Here is an 18,419-nt window from a genome sequence, read left to right on the forward strand (position 1 = left end):
TGCCTACCTACATAAATAAGCAAACATACATAAAGTAGTCAACATTACCCTCTGTAAATGCTAACTACAGACTGTCAGTGTGGCAGCCGAAATGCAGATCATATCCGCGAGAACTCATTGCTATTTGACTTAGTGGGAACTCTTTGCAATTCCTGACTTATTTTGTCCCTTCAGGGCCACTGTACTGTCACTTGGGTAAAACAACAGGAGTGTACAAGTAATATATCAGCCAGTGAGAGCCAAAGACAAACCAACCATTCACACTCACACCAAAGGACAATTTAAAATCTTCAACTAATCTAACAAGCACATTTTTGGAATGTGGGACAAAGACGGAGTACTCGGACAAAACCCATGCAAGCATGAGGAGAACATGTAAACAAAGGAGAAAGCCCAGATTCTCACAGACAACCTCAGAAATGTGACGCCCATATGCTAAACACCTGTCCACTGCGCCGCTCGTACCAGGTCCCAGCCTCATACCGATTATGTGTGGATCCACATAATTCATTTTATTTTCACTTTACAGGGGCAGTAAAAATACATGAATAAAATACATACATAAAAAATAATAATAAGCACCTCATATTGATCCCACTAAAATATTTCCATATACGGTTTTCTGCTCCATATGATTATGTACTTCATTTGGATCATTTTTCGAAATCTCTGACGTTCCCATGCTCGCACAGGAAGGGGAATTCTCTAAAATAGTGCCCCAGGCTTCTACCTGGTGGTTTTCAGCATGGCCAATAATGATTAATTGAACGTTTTAGAAGGGTTGGGTTTCCTTTGTTCTCAACTCAGTCCCTCCTATATACAAATAATTGTTTTCCTCTCATCAAGCGCACACCCAGTGCTGCAAATCGCTGCCGGACAGATGAGGAAAGGTATGTCTGTTTCGCTGCCAAGTTCACACCTGTCGGGCGGTGCCTCAGAAGAGGCGTCACCCACGCGCTCGAACGCCGGCCGGTGGGGCTGATTCTTCCTCATCATGAGATGACTCTCCAGGCAATGGGAAGCTCTTAATGTAACATGGCTGTTGTTTACGATTCCATTACAGTGTTAGAAGGAGTGTTTTTTAACCATTCCGGAGTTAAAGTGCCCCGCTGTTGTAATTCAAACGACAACTTTTTACTCAAGCTGGAGTATACCGGAGTTTACTAAAAGTGGTCACGTCGACTTGTTGGAAGCTTACGTTTTATTCTAGATTTTTCTTGAGTTTCATTATGGCTCTGTCTCAAATTCAGTGCCTGGACGATAACAACGTAAACCCGCGGACTAACGAGTCCAAGCCGGACTTCTTTTACAGCGAGGACCAGAGGCTCGCGCTGGAGGTTCTGCTCCGCGATGGTCGCGAGCCGTTCCTCGAGTATCTGAAGGAACGCCAAATGCGGCGCTTCCTTTCGGACATGGAGCAGGAAACTCTCACTAACACGCTGGAGCCTTATGACCCCGGCTTGGAGCTCTTCCCCGAGGATGCCGAGGAAAACGAGCCCCCGCTGTCGCTGCACTACTGGCCGGATTTGTCCGAGTTGTCCATCCCGCAGATGGACTTGGGCTGGCCGCAGACTGACGCCTACCGCGGGGTGACGCGCGCCGCCGTGTACGCGCAACCGCCGCTGGAGGGTCAGACCCACATCAAGGAGGTCGTCAGAAGGATGATCGCACAGGCGCAAAAGGTGCGATAACCTGTCTTCTTGTGCAGTTTGCCACATTTGCATGCACTTAACATGACGGTTTTCTTTGCAAAGCAGCCATTAACGTACATTACAAATGGAAATGTTATGTTAATAACATAAAGAATGCCGAATTTGGAAACAACACAACGCATTCGGGTCATTCCAGAATTATTTGGGCTACAAAATACTTGAAAAAATAAACTTTCACATTTCAGATTTTCTGTTATATTCATCAATACTATAGGTGATAAACTATCAAAGTCTTGATTAACTTAGCTTACAGATCAACAGTCCAATGTTTTATTACAACTCTGTTAATGTAGTGCAACCCTGTCACTCTAATCACAGCAACAGGGAAGGGACAGCAGTGACATTAACTTTATTATAGAGAATTTATTTTTATTGTGCCAAAATTGTATATATATACTGTATATATATATATATATACATATGATAGTAAAAACCGCTTCTTACTTCTGTATATTTCAGTCTGCATACCACCCAAAAATGTATTCTCCTTTATCCGTATCCGTAGCAGAAAGATGGCGGCGAAACATGTCAGCCTCCTGTAAGGTGCGGCGAGATCTATGTAAAATAATTAGTGATTACTAGACCTATGATTATATGAAAAAATATATGTTGACGTGATAGAACATATTTTTTATTTAAATTGATAGTTTTTTGTGTTGTTTTTTGTTGTTGAATGAATGAACATTGAAAAATTCTACACTCTCTTTAAGTACTACAGAGTGTAATTACTTTTGCCAGGTCTGTCTATAACACCACCTTCCTGTATCATTTTGGGTAATAATACCTTGTTGAACACGTGTGGTACTTTATTTTATTTTTTACATGCTTTAGAATTAATGTGCTGCTAAAACAGAATAATTCTTGAAAGTTTGATGACTGCGTGTGAAACACTGAAACAAATAGAGCGCTGTTAGGGAACTTGATGTGAGCTGCCTTGGCCATTCTTTGTCAGACAACCTTTAAAGTCAGTAGTTTCAAATTGCTGCTGGTAAAGGGCTATAAAAACATGCACAGGTTAACCCCAGCTGCTATAGGATCATGAATTTAATAGAAGACACACCATTCCTAAAATAGTGAAGCACTTCTTCTGCCATTCTGGGTCGTATACTGGAAAATCTTTCCTCTCACCAAGAAAAATTATTCAGAACTTTAAATTGGCCATTGACAGGAATATGTTCAAAGCGATCTGACCTTGAACTTGATGAGCACTAATGTGACCTCTGTGGGTACACCAAACAAATGAACCTGCCCAAATTCAATGCAGTTCCATATCATGGTAAATAGACTGCGTTTTATATAGCGCTTTTAACTACACCTATGGTGCCCAAAGCGCTTTACAATGCCTCACATTCACCCATTCACACACCAGTGGTCGGCTGCTGCCAGGCAGGGAGCTGCCAGGTCTACTGGGAGCAAATTGGGGTTCAGTGTACACTTTGACATGGTTACGGAGGGTCATGACCGAACCCACAACCTCACGGATGGGAGACAACCACTCTACCACTGTGCCATACCGCCCCATATCATCATACGGGTTACAAACAACCAAATTCCATTGGTCGGCTACATGGACAAAGCAATGCTTGGGTTCTGCTGCTGTGATTTTGCTAGCTTTCATATCCAATACAAAATATGAAGCTGGCATAATGTTGCAGACTGCTGTCAGTTTGCGGCCATAGTTCAGACTTAAGTAATTCAGTGAGAGTAAAGTGCAACATGATTAAACAGTGTTATCTAAAGCAGTGGTTCTCAACTGTAGCCGCTAACTCTTGACCCACTTTTATAGAAGTAAAAAAATAATATGAAGGAAATTTGTTCAAAAATAGCCTTTGAAAAGATATGTATATCATATTTTAGACATTACTACACATCTACAAGTTCTAAGCGCATTTCAGATTCACACCATCTTATTACGAAACCGAGAATGAACATGACAATTTGCATGTCCAAAAATGAATGATCACAATTGCTCCAAACATGGCCACAAAACGTCACTTATAACTTGGCACTAATCGCGTCTTTTTAGGAACATCCCTTACCTATTATGTTACATGTAAGAACTTAGCATGGTACATAGACGTACCAAATATGTACATGTATTATGTGTGTTACACTTCACGTTTCTGATACAAGCCTGTCACATTTCTTTTCTTTTTTCTTTTTTAGTTACTTTCTGAGTCAGACCTGGGAAGCACGCTAAATATTTGACTGTACAGGCGGCCCTCAGTTTATGACTGAGCCCCATTCACAGGGCGGTGGCAAAACCCATTTTTGTGGAAGCCAAAATGCCCTGTAGTCTATCACTAACTTAAAGTAACGTACAATTTTGTATTCTTATGAAAAACACTTCATGGCCATGAATGTAAAACAATCCAATAAATAACAGAGCATGCATGCTTTTGGTGCCTTGTGACTTCATTTTCATACATCAACCAGAAAACTAGTTCATAGTACTCTGTAAATAGCCTAAAATGTTTTATGTTGTTACCACAAAAAGAGTTTCTTTCCACAACCCACTCATGATGGGTCCCGGAACCCACGTTTGCGCCCTGCCCCACCAGTAAAGAATCACCAATTTAAAGAACTAAAGGAAACTCCTTATATTGTGCCTTCACGCTGTGTTGAATATTTACACAAGTGTGCATTATGGAAGAGTGTGACTAACAGTCACGATATGCCATAACGCAGCATGCTTGGAACACCCTTGGGGCGTTTTAAGAGCTGACGACAAATAAAGATGAGGTAGACAGCAAGCAATGAGTGTGCAGACAAAACCCTTTACCGTAATTGGTGTTTTCACTAGGTTTAGTTAAACAAGAACTAAAACCCGTGGAACCACTTGAATTTCATTTCATGTTGTACTGAATGCGCACTTCCTGCATTTTGAATGTCCCAAAAGGTGATACGTTATGTAAACCTAGTGTTACCGCTTGTGTTTCTTCAGGTCATCGCTGTTGTAATGGACGTCTTCACCGATGTTGACATCTTCCGAGATTTGTTGGACGCTGGTTTTAGGAGGAAGGTTTCCGTCTACATCCTGTTGGAAAGTACATCATTACCTCATTTTCTGTCCATGTGTCAGAGGGCCAACATGCATGCAGGACATCTCAAAGTATGTATCATTTCAAGAACAAGGCTAGTCAAACAATCAGAAATAGAAACACAGAAAACTGTCACCTTATGGTGACAAGATTGAGGCTGTAAACACATTAAACCAGTGAGAAAAGTCATGTAATCTTGCGGTTAGATATTTGGACCTTTAGCAATGATTTCACAAATAATACCAACATTATATTTGTGTGAAGAGACTATGTTTTGCAGTAGTTAGTAGAAAGTGTTGCAGTCGTAAGAAACAATGATGCGGTTCATGGGGTCAAAGAGGAACGGCATGTAAAAAAGCAACTCGCGTTCAACTCGAGGCGAGCCATCCGGTTAGTTGCTCACGACGCAATTAGATAAGGGGCTTAAAGTTGAAAAAATCCTGAGCCTGAATTTTTTCCGGGGAGCGGTCGTGCAGTGTCCAACGTGCCGATTCGTTGTTCGACTAACATCAAGCCATTACTATTCGATTCGTCGCCGTGGACGGACTGGGCATTTGGGAAACTCACGAAATTCCCGATGGCCAGTCTTCCCCAAGCGTCAGGTCATCTCTTTCATTATATATTTATATCAAATTTTTTGGTATTCAAATATCCTACGGAAAATTAGATTGAATAGTCAGGTATTTGGATAAAAATAATATTTCAGCATGGTGAAAGAACAATTATGAATGCAGAAGACATTAAAAATATAGTTCCACTTACTAATGATCGACCAACTTTCATTTCTAGATAATCAACTTTTATTTTAAACTTAAATTTAAAATATACTTAACTGCACATTATTGTCCTTTAGAAAGTAAGGAACATTTTAGACAAATCTCTCCCCATGGATTTTGGAATTGCCTTCCGTTAAATATTAGGCAACCTCCCTCTCAAAACACATCTTTGTTCTTGGTATTTGACTCGGCATGAGACTCATCATTGTTTCAATGTTTTATGGTGCCTGCTGTATTTTATTATTAATTTATTTATTTTATTTACCCACTCGTGTTATTTTATTGACTTATTCATTTAGGCACTGAACGCAAGTTACCAAGTTTTTGCAGATTTGCGACCTCTCTGGGCAAAAAGCGGAATGGAAGCCAGCAACGTGCACACGCTCAGAGTGCCGAGTCGTTAGTTAGTGGTAGTTTTATTGTGCATTGCTTATCACAAATAGACCCTATCGCATTTTCGTGACAAGGTCTTACCTTTTTATCAAGCTTTGGGTCCCGTTTCATCCTCTTAGTTCTTTCCACATACTACAATATTCCCGCTGCTCCAATATTGATTAAACGTCCTCCCGCAACGCTTGTGCGATTTCAGTTTTGCCCTTTTTGTTGCAATTGCCAGGCGTTATCCTTTCCTGTTTGCCGGTATCCTGACCGTGGTCAGGGGACGCATTTCCCTCCATGGTCAAAGTCATCTCCGGCGACAACTCCCGTTGCATGTCGCCAAAGTTTCGGCCCGAGTTTCAAGAAAGTGAAAAGTGCAAGTGATTGTGCTCTTAGGAATCCCTGGGAAGTGGTGTTTGGATTTAAAACAGGCTATGTCGTTTATGAAGTAGAAATGCACAAATGAATAAATGCATGGATTTGGGAAAAAACTATCACAAAACAGGCACACACACGCTCAAACCCCCCTTTCCCAGTTTGTGCCTTGGAGGAACGAAAGGAAAGCACAAAGACAGTCTGACAGACTTTCAGTACCATCTGCTTCTGGATTATCAGCCAAACGGCAGAAAATGCAAGTCCCATGCGACATGCTGGGCTCACTAAACTCTGTGCATGACAGCCAAACATGACAAGTGAGCTAGGCTCTTAGGGTTTGGCAAGTTAGCCGATTTACTCTCACAACATATGCCTTCACCAACTCTCAGGGATTCCACAATTCCCAGCTACATGTTTTTTTAAGATTTAGTTTGCTCAAAGAGTGCACATATGATACAACAGTGTTTGTTTACAACACACAACTGTATCTAATAGTTTCAACAGTGTTTAATAATATGTTTTTTTGTATGTTAAATAAGCATAATCAGGGGTTTTCCCTGGCTCAAATTTAGGCAGAGGTGATGGGTGACTACCGATATCAGGTATCGGTTTCGGTGCCAATACCAGTCTTATTTTAAGGTATCGGGAAGTGACCGATACCGTTATGGGCCGCCCTCCTGCAGCCATTTTACGATCACGGACTAGAAATTAAAAATATGAACACAAAGCTGCCATTAATTTTTGCCATTTATTAACTACAATCTTTAAAAAATAATCCACTAGTACATATTCAATTGTAAATATAGTTGAGTGTTGTAAAACACCATTACAGTGGAGTTTGAACATAATTTGTTTTTGTGTAGTGTTCAAAGTCTGAATTGTTCAACCTCCGAAACCTTTTTTCTCATAGGAAATAATGAAAATGCAATTAATCCGTTCCCAAGCTCCCAAAAATAGAAATTTCCTATTTTAATTTATATTTATGTTTTCTACATTTACGCCCTGTACAGTATTTAAACAAAAAAAAAAATCTTACTTTTTTTTGTTGTGGTGTGAGGGCATCAGTGGATGATAAATGCTATGTTAATGCTTGCTTTAGTTCAGTGCTGAGTTCGTGTATTTTACATTCGGCATATTGTTAGACTAGTAAGCGGTCCTTGCGTGCGTTGTTTAACGTCAGGCACGTTGTTGAACAGCTAAGGGGGGGTCCTCGTGCCAGTTTTTTCAGAAGTAGTCACGGTAGTTACAATGGCGCGATTATCTCTATACTATTGTCTTTCTTTGGGCCCATGGCAAAGAAAATTGTCATGGAAAAATCTAAATGCACTCGCGAGTATGGGGCACCTCCGGGAGTATTCACGATCTGACTGGAAATGAGCAGTGCATCGTCTCAACTACCGCAACGTGAGCATTCGGCATTGCTCGGCTTCGCTCGGCTTCACTCGTTTACCCGTTTTCAAGGTATGTTCGGCTTAGCTTGCTTTGCTTGGGTGTTCGAACTCCGAAAAGGAGTTCAAACTCCTAGCCATTTTTTACTCTAGTTTTTTTTAGTTGAGGTCCGATTTGTACGAGTTCCGAGACGTTCAAACTCCGAGGTTCCACTGTATGTTTATTGTATATACTGTGTTTTTATGACTTTGGCGATGGCTGGTGCGTGGCACCTCTGCCTTGCAACCAGGAAATGGGCGCGTGCAACGGTTGCTCCGTGATCTGGTTCTTCTTCGGTACAATAAAAAGTTAAAAAAAAAAAAAAGAAAGAAAGAAAAGAAAGCGGTTTCTTCTTTGGTTGTTGTTTCGGTCTCACAAGATATGCTGAAGTTTTATGTTTTGAAATGTTTCACACAACAGAGGTTCAAGCTCTTGGTTTTTGTTCAACTTCACAGACAGAGGCCCACTGTTTCTTTGCTCAATCCTATTCCATATAAATTGTGTTTGCATTGGTGGGCAGGGGCTTTTTGGCACACTGTAGGACACTACCATGCTCATCACTGAAGCCAATGTTGAGACTGAAATTCTTAGTGGTGCAGAGCAATTGTTAGTAACGATCAAATTCTCTTTCTGATGGGCTTTTAACTGACATCTCTCCACATGGCATCTCAGTGGACATTATCTAGCACAGGGGATGTCTTCATGAATAAGGGGCAATTATGAACAGAAATAGTAGTCGTGCTAAGTCGATTCATTGTGTCATCTTGCCATGTCTGGTTGAAGGAGGGAAAGAGAAGTGTGACAGCTTGATGACCACATTCATAATAAACTGCAAATGGAGAAACTTTCGGCTCTTCGGATAGTACAGCAGCTTCTTCTCATTTGTCCTTCGAAATGTGGGAATATAATTTCTACAAATGTATTTGTCTGTGACTAACACTTAAATTCATGAGTCATGAGTACACCACATTCTTTCTTGAACGACCAAAGGCTAAAAATAAAATGTGCTGATCTTACTAATCACTCAAAGGAATGTGCAAAGAGGAAGAGAAAGATGTGATCATCAGGGGAGGAAAGGGGAACTTCTATCACATGACACACAAATTTATGTCGTGCAGACAGAAGATAGCAACGCCACACTGTCCTACTTCATAAACTCAATGTATTATTAATTTTAAATGCAGCCATCACAAAGACTATTTTCAAGATATTCAGGACCTCACAAAATTTCCAAGTATTCCAATCACCAAGTATGAAGAGGTAAATAATTATGATATTGCAGCGGTTAGCAAGGAGTTGAGCATGGTCTACATGGTTCCTAGCCAAAATGATGCATAATGTATTGCAATGCATCTTTCGAATCATACAAATTGGTCAAGATAATTTAGAACAAACCCTATGTACCCAATCATAATAATGGGTAGAAAATGAAGTAAAAAAAAATTGCAGTGCAGTTGGAACTGATCAAATTTAATTTGATACTTTTGTATGGCAAGCAATGTACAAATATAAGTGATATTTCACTAGCTATGAAAGTAGAATGATCAACGGCTTATGCTACAGCTACCAACAAACACCTTGGATTTCCTCTGAAACTGACGACGTACAGTATGATTCATAAACTTTGTTAAAACGTGATCCATCCTAATTGATTTTCTCAAATTATTGTGTAGGAAGCTGGGCTAGGTCTACTGTCTCAAAATAAAATTCTCTTTTTTTAAATGACCTCTGATGGACTTGAGATGTGTGCATTCCAAGTTGAGGCAGGTTTCTGGAACATTATTGTTTCCTCTGTTTAACAAAGAGCGTTATTAAATCATATATTACATCTAAGACTGAGTTCATATTTATGATTGGGTAAAATTGAATTGAATTGTTTTGCTTTCCGTATCAAAATTTACCATATTGGTTTGACCTATAAATTTCCTCCAAATCTAAAACCTTGGTCCTCTTGTTGGGAGGAGGTGTTCAAGTGTCTTGGGGTCTTGTTCACGAGTGAGGGCAAGATGAAGTGAGCAAGTAACAAGCAGATCGCTGCAGTGTCTGCTGTGATGCGGACCCTGTATCGGTCGTCACCGTGAAAAAGGAGCTGAGACGAAAGGCGAAGCTCTCGATCTACCGGTTGTTTGGGTCACGAGCTCATGACTAAAAGTTGATCGAAATTAGTTTTATTATTAACAAAGAAACGGCAGTTTTGTTTTAACTCAACAAACTTGTTTTGTGTTAGCACACCCTAAAACGAAATTTCTGTTTGACCTGATAAGATCGACTTAGGCATGTACAAGTTTATCCTTAGTGGTTTGGCAGCTACTTTAAGTGTTCATAGTGAATGACTCGTGATTTTCTGTAGTGAGTTCAGTTGATTTGTTTGTGAATGCATCAAATATGTTTGAAGATAAGTGTTGAAAACGTGCAAAGACTGAGAATAATTAGTACTATATTGTTGAGCGTTAAACTTTATTTCACCATCAGTTGTCCAGATTTGGGCAAGGCTAAAAATTTGGGCTGACTGACATGAGTATAAGTAGAGTGTCTTGATTCCATCAGTGGCTGTCCAGTGCAATTGTGAGTTGCTTTGTAATAATAACTTAATGTATTTCTGCTCTGGAGCAGGCAGTAAGCTAGCATGCTATACCAAAGAAACATTCTGCCTGCAGTGTTTTATTTTATTTGGGCAATATCTGTTTTGTGGACTCATGCGTGACGGACCGAGCAAGACCCTAGACCGTGTATCGGAGGGTCCCGCCGGCGAGGTCCCTCTAGCAAGCTAGCGGGCTCGTGGACCGGCAGACCAGCTTTAAGGCTGCCCAATTCCCCACTGCCTCATTCCACGCACCGCACATGGGTCTTCACAACACTTCAAGTGAAAAGTTACTGGTTTATTTTGTACGCCAGCTTGCGAACTAACGAGCTCGGTAGCTAAGAAGCGCACCAGCAATGGGCTCGTCCAATACGTCCTCGCTTGGTGTTGTCCACATAACAGACACTTCAAGGAAAGTTAACTGTTCACTGAACACAACAGCACGTTATTTAACCCGTGGCTCACACTGACAGCGATATGAGCACACTGCAAGAACAAACCTATTTGATTGACAGGTGAAAGTGGAGTGTGTTTTCAGCACATGCAGTGGACACACCCACAGTGTCTGAAAACAACAAGGGAAGAGGTCTTTATTTTCAATATTTTGGAGCCTCTTTTGTCATTTTTTGTATTCATTCAAATTGGGCAGGCTTGTTAACAGAGCTGGGCATCGTCATTGACTGGAACTGATGATTGATGGAAGGGCCCACCTTTTGGCATTTGCTTCAGCACTTTCAGCGAATGCTTTATAATGCGAAACCTTGAAAAAAAGGCACAGACTGCGCACCGAGTGAAGTAGGATTACTTCTGGCGATCGCGGTGAGTACACACGGTCCTTCGCAATCCATGTATTTTATCATTATCAAGCATTCGCTGAAAGTGCTGAAGTACACTCCAAAAGGTGGGCACTTCCATCAATCATCAAGTCCAGTCAATGACGATGCCCACCTCTGCTTGTTAATAACACACTGTCATGTGTCAGATTTACAAGACAATTTTATTTTCAGTTTACAGGGACTTTAGTTTGGCAAAAGCTTGACTAACTGTCCTTGTGTTCCTATGACCAATAATTCATATACTATGTGTGTGTTTATATATTTTAGCACCTACGAGTACGCTGCACAGCGGGAGCAGAGTTCTACACTCGCTCCTGCACCATGGTGAAAGGTCGACTGGGACACAGATTCATGTTCATCGATGGAGATAAAGCTGTGTCCGGATCTTTCAGGTTAGTGTACTTGATTGTCGGCTTGAGAATGACACATGAATAATACATGTTCTGTGTTAATACATTTTACGGTCTCTTCTCTACATACTTGACAGACATGCTTAAAATGTGTCATACTTTGTAATAACAGCGAAAATGTCTTTTTATAAAGTAACTAAATAGTGATACCATGTTAAACCCAACGTTTTAATAAGTAAGGTAATACTTCACTTCTTGGCAGGTTTAGAATTTGGTGCCAGTGTTGATGTCATTGTCAGTACTTTACTGTATCAGTTTTATTTTTTGTAATCAGCTGTCAGCTGTTTTTTGCAATGAATGGACAGTGTATAATGTTTGTTGTGTTTTCCGAATGATCTACAGTTTCACCTGGATGTCCTCACGACTGGACAAACATCTTGTCACCGTGGTTACTGGCCAGGCAGTAGAGGCCTTTGATCATCTCTTTCGCCATATTTACATGACTTCAGTATTTGTTGATCTCCAGCAAGTCGCCACCGACCCTGAGCCTGAGCGTGAGCCTCTCCCACAGCTAGCTCCTGTAGCCCTTCCTTCCGCTACCACAACAAGGAAATTGTACAATCCCAAATACGCCTTACTTGTTGGAGAAAATGCTAACCCTACTTCTGTTGACCAAGCGAGCCACAAGGAGTCCCAGACACCAGAGGTGCCGGATACTAAGAAGAGAAGGCGAGGAAGAGGAAGTAAAGAACCTGGGCAAGAAGAGGAAAGCATCCATCCTGGACTTGTCAATCTAGAGAAGGCAAACTTGATCCCTTACTTGCCCACCTGGCCAGAACCTGACCCTCCAAGCGATGTCATTGGTTTTATAAACATCATGGACACAAGCAAACCGACTCAAGTGCATCTGCAACGTTCCGAGAGGTTTGAAACCAGTCAAGCCATTCGGTTCAAAAATCCTTTGCCCATGCCCAAAGAAGTTGTGTCAGAAGTTGCTAAGCCCGGAGTGACTCATTCTAAAATTGAGAAGACAAACCCTCCAACATTGCAAGATCGGATCAAAGTTAAAGAGTCTGTCTATGACAGGTTGCAGCACATGGATTCCACCAGTACAAAAGTAACCAGTCAAAATGAAAGTCAGACCATGAAACGCGTATCACCCCTGTCCAGCAGCAATGAACACATTAATCGAAGTACCAGTAATATGGAGCAACCCTCTCAACAAAAGAATAGAATATCATCAAAAATTGGGACTAGTTCATATTCTGCTACACAATCACCTTTCCTGCTAAATGCCTCAAACTCAGGAACCAAACACACAGAAACTAAAACGACACCACATATCATTCAAGCTAATCATACCCTTGACACCTCCCACCCCTCCACTTCCTCATCTTCAAGCTCAAATAATCAAACCCTGAAACCTCACACTATCCATCAAGATACCAAAGACGGCAACGTCAGCAATGGCCTGGGCATGCCAAATAGTAGCACTCTTAAGAGGTTGAACAGCCTGACCACAGATAATAAAGTAGCCATGCACAAGTCCACTGGAGAAAACAAGCAACAGACTGTCACTAAAATGCATGAAAATAGCAACAGAAAAACTGGACTGCAGAAAGATGACAGAAAGAGCGACTCCTTTCAGAAAAATCAACAGCATCGCCAAAAAGAAACCTCTGCAGGAAGTCAGAATAAAACATCAGTTGGACTACATGATGGAAAGGGAGGAACTCCAGGAGTTTCTGGGAACAATAAACAAATCCAGTCAGATGCCGTGGCCGCTTTAACACCAAATAGAGACAGTGTTCATATTCAAGAAAACAATTCAGATGACATAAAATATGTGAGGACAGTTGACTGTGATAGAGGTTCAAAGCCACAGAAAGACCTTGTAGCCACTGTAGAAACTGACAGCAAGACTACATCGAGACAGCTGACTGATCCTAAATCTCCAAAAATCCTGAATGAAAATGAATCTGAAAAGAAAACATACCATGTCAAAGAAAACAAACCACAAAGAATATCTTACACTCATAGTTCCCCATTGACCATGTGGGAGCGGATTCAGGCTGCAACGGTTGAGCCGTCCAATGATGGCATGGATAACACATCGGAAAAACTCTATGATGAACACACAGCAAATTCAGCAAAGAACACCAGAAGAGTCTCACAAGAATACCCGCAATCTCCAAAAGAACAAATACTTTCTCACACACCAGAGAAATCTCTTCCAGACTCACCTGCCTTCACCCCAGATTTCCGAACCCCTACATCAGATAAGAGTAGCAAGCGTCGCTCAAGAGCTGGCTCCTATCGCTCCACAACCTCAGAGGACCATGTTGAATATGGCAGTCACAGTACAGCGGATAATTATAATCCAAGTAACACACAAACAAATGCATCTAATAAGGATGCCACCAGTCCTTTATTCATAGACTATAGTGCATATATTACATTGTTTAACAATAAAGACAAGCATACCTCAAGCAAAGGAACCCAGGGTCTTGAAAGTAAAGTGAAAATGAGGGAAAAGGAGGAAGTGAAAAGTAAAGACAGTGGAATCAAAAAGGCTTCAAATGGAGATTCCAAAGGGAAAGAGGGGCGAAATAGCGAGGAATCAAAACCAAAGACTTTTGAGAAAGACAAGGAGAGCCAAAATCAAGCTGCCGTGAGAAAGTTACGATTTCAAAGGGCAACAGGATCCAACAATGGGGAGAACAGAGATGGGCCAGCCAAAGAGGTTGCTGGTCAGAAGGTATGAACATACAATGAGAGTAACAGCAGTTCTAAACCACTATAATCTACAACCTCAAGAATACAAATAATAGTAAATTAATACCTGTATGGGGGGAAAAAAACCATCTTCATAAAGGTGTTGGATCCCATTTGATCAGGTGTCCACAATGAGTTGAAAAGGTCCGGTTCACAAATATTTCTGCAAGTCAACAGGACAGAATCATAATGCATGTTGTGTTTTGGAATGTAGTCAATTCCAAGAGTTTGGGTCCAATTTGATTGTGCAGGTGTCTATGTTTTAATGTTTGCACTATAGCAGATATTTCTTTACTGTCAATAGCTTACATGTAAATCACATTCAGTTTGGACAGAATTACGGTACCTCATGCTCGTGTTTATTGCCAGTGCAGTATGCAACCAGCAGAGCATAAATACATTGAGACATGTAACATTGTCATTATTTATAATTGAGCAAGGAGATGAGTGTGTAAAAGTGATGTTTAATAAAGGATAGAAGCACAACCTGATGAATCGTTTAAAGATTGATGGTGTCACATTTCTTGGCATTCCACATTTTTTTAATTCAGTCTTGACAGATAGTCGGTTCAACATGCATGTACTGCAACATTTTGACCTAATTCAGACATTAGATTAAAAAATATATAAATACAATATAATGAATTCCTCCTTAATTTGCAACAATGATCTTCGGCCAGTTGGCACGACATTACTGAGAAGTGTTGCAACTCTGCTTTTTGCTGCAGCTTAAAGCCACAGCTCCACCCAAACGTCCCATCTCAGCCCCAGTGAGCCAAACAAAGGAAAGCGGCTCGCAGCACTTCAGAGGTCTTTGACTATTTATCGTCTTTTCACAACGAATCTTTGGGGCAGCCGCCTTCATGAGAAGCTGTACCAAAAGACTTCCTATAACGGCACTCTCAGCGAGAGAACAACATGCCAAGAGCTGGACTAAAGCAACAACTTGCCTCCATTCACAACTGAACCTCAAATGATTTATTGTCATTCTTAGAAAGCCATCTTAGTAGGAACAAATAAGTTTAATTCTATGTCACCTTCGGCAGGATGGACAACTAAGAAAGCTCCCGTAACTGCAGAGTGACATCCATCTTCTATACCGCTTGTCCTCGTTTGGGTTACAGGTAACTAAATCTTAGCAGGCTTTTGACAAGAACTAAGGCACACCTTAGACAGGTACTGCAGATAGTCACATAAAGACAGCATTCATGGTCACATTCACGCCTATGTGCAATGACAGTCCTTAATTATCCAAGCATGTTTTGGCGATGTGGCAGAAAACCGGAGTTTCACTATGACGACTTGCTTTCTGCAAAACGGCAATTAGTCATTTAATTTTCACAGGAGAAACTAACAAAGCGCACTTTTGAATACAGCCAAGCGCTGCCATTGTTTGACCACAAGAAAGTACTAACTGATAGTTTGGTAACTAGATGAACTTCCAGATGGACTGCCACTTGACATGCCTTTCCCTCGCGCTGTCTGACCGGTTAAGCCAGACAGTTCAGCAACAAGACGACACGCCTAAGAGTCATTTTCAATTGCTCCAGAACAAGTCTGTGACAATACTGAACACAATATTCTCAAGAATGGTGTTTCACTTCCAGACCTATCTTGGTACGCGCTGTGGTCTTTGAACTCATGCTCACTCTCTTATTGCAGTATCACAAACACATTTGCAAATCACACAATTTAAAGTACTTCAATACACCAACAAATTAAATCAATTAAGATTTTTGCGCATCGGGATTCACTCATGTCAATAACACTTTGCTTTATCTAGCTGATGCGTTTGCTAATGTTGTTGCCGTCCATACCTGCGCACACTGCCATCATACTACAGATAAGCTTGATGCACTTATGTGCTACTAGTTCAACTTAAATGTCTACTGTACATGTAAGTACATGTAATGAGACCTGGGGCCATGGTGGCGGAGTCTTCATATTGATAGCTCATCTTACATTGAATTTTTTTTTTAAATATTATCATAAAGGGATAGACAAATGTTACTTACCCTTGTTATAACTATTACAACTAAGGGCACGTTCAAGTTGGGTGAATGACCATAGTCTTTGTGTTTAAACTTGTTATCAGGTATTGTTAGTACAGGTATTTAAATTGATCAGTTGTGAAGGAAGCTGTGAAAGAATGACTTAGGTGAGTAGTCTAAACCTCCAGATAGATTGGGGATTATTTTATTTTATTTTTTTATGTAGCGGAGTATTATACGCCCAGATCGGGAATGTATGTCAGCACCCCACCCCCGCTTGCAACAAGTTTCCGATTGTCAGCTCCTCCCTTGTCATCAATTCATGGATGTCGGTCCACAAAAAAAAAAAAAAAACTATACTATTAGCTGATCCCTACTGGGGTAAAAGATGTGGGGACCAGTTTTTTATTTTTTTATTTAGTAAAATTCAAATCCAGATTTTAAATTTAAACGCCTATTTTCTAGGCCCCGTCAGTCATTGGGCTCTTACAATTCATCATTCTTGTCTCACGGTGCCCCTGTTATGGAGAATTATGAAAAAAATTTAACATTTTGTTAAAATTGTTTCATGCTTCACAAATACTTTTTATACAAAATTATATTTTGTGTTTTTGCACAAAAATACATTGTGTGATTACAAATGTTCATTATTCCCAGTTGGTCAATTTTAAACCTCCAAACAATATCACACATTGTGAGTGCGAAGTTGCGGAGTCTTTTGCTACCAAAGATAGCTACCAAGCTTCCCACGGGTTTATCTGAAAAGGAGACACAACTGGCTTGAAAATTAAAATGTGCCAATGGCTATAATATCAAAAACAGCGGGTCGCTTGGTTTTGTTATTTTATTTCAGATGTATTATTAAATGCTAATATGCTCACAGACCAGTTGTAACATAAGGAACTGTGATTCAACTAGAATTTCACAGAATGAACCAATATTTTTTAACCAGTTTTTTTTATGTGTACACTTTTTTTCTTGTCATAGTCACAATATAACAATATTTAAAGATCTAACACAAGTACAGTATGTGCAGGAACATTGTACTGTATATTAGAGTGACGATAGGGCTATTTTCCAGTTGACACTTATTTGTGCACTTTACATTTAAAGTATGTTGAAGGTAGATATTCTGTTTTACAGAATGTTCTGTTACTTTACTATTGTCATGACATGCTATTTTTGACATGATGTATATTGAGTGAATTCAAGTTATGAATTGTTTTCTTTCTTTTTACTATTTATATTTAGAGTTTTCTTGGCAGAAAGATACAGTTTATGTACAAACGGCCAACTTGTTTGTGAGGAGACTACCGATAAAAAGCAACAGCGTGCATGTTGGCACTCAAGTTTTGACAGTGGTGATCTGCACAGTCTTTTGTTTTCAGGACAAATAAACCCATTGAAAACATCAATTACATGGCTGCTATTTAATGACTGAAATATTTTCGCACCACAAATAGACACTTACCAATACTCAGCTCTTGAGTATTCAATATCGATACCAAATACTGATACCACTAATACTTTTGATACATAAAATCCCCCCCCCCCCCCCCAACCAACAGATAATTTTAAAGAAAGACCTTTCTATCCAAAATAGCATTTTTTCCTTGAAATTGCATGAAATTAATGGGAATTTTTTATTCTTCTCATTTCTAGTTGTTGATCATAAAACAGCCACAAGATGGCAAACGATACTGGTATCAGTCGCCGTCGCGAGTACCAATACTTTGAAATAAGGATTGGTATCTGTACTCGCCTGCCATCCCTAATACAGTATTTAGTCTTTTATGAGAAAATCAACAAACATTTTAGCTGAAGGAGATTTTTAAGAGTATTTATTCCAAGCATGAGTAAAAGAAAAGGAAAAAAACTCTACCATAAAGAATTGCGTATTATTATTGAACATTACTAGGAACATGAATTTATACAAATCTTCTCTAAAGAACACTTTACTCCTATTAGATACCACATGCATGGCCACAATGTGATGCAATATGCTTTAATTGCTATTGAACGGTTAAAAAGCAAAGTCTCACTTTGCTATGTTTAATTCATCATTTTAAGCCACATTTCCCAAACTGTTCCTCTGACAAGTTTATAGGCAAAAATTGTTTTTGACTGCACAAAGTCAGATGACCTCAATTCTTCGACATCGGCTATGGCTCTTAAA

At 40.1% G+C, this 18,419-nt stretch overlaps 1 protein-coding gene across 1 annotated transcript; it reads left to right on the forward strand.

Annotated features, from left to right (window-relative positions):
- Window positions 1-932: 932 nt before the first annotated feature.
- LOC147182675 (uncharacterized) lies at window positions 933-17,658 on the forward strand. Its single transcript, XM_086061907.1, is given in 6 exon segments — window positions 933-1,682; window positions 4,657-4,824; window positions 11,395-11,519; window positions 11,880-14,235; window positions 14,981-15,027; window positions 15,029-17,658. Coding segments are annotated over 6 exon segments (3,240 nt in total). The 5' UTR covers window positions 933-1,229; the 3' UTR covers window positions 15,120-17,658.
- Window positions 17,659-18,419: the final 761 nt, after the last annotated feature.

The sequence above is a fragment of the Leptonotus elevatus genome, chromosome 1, assembly GCF_054856555.1.
Source record: "Leptonotus elevatus isolate MCC_2025b chromosome 1, RoL_Lele_1.0, whole genome shotgun sequence".
Taxonomy (NCBI): domain Eukaryota; kingdom Metazoa; phylum Chordata; class Actinopteri; order Syngnathiformes; family Syngnathidae; genus Leptonotus; species Leptonotus elevatus.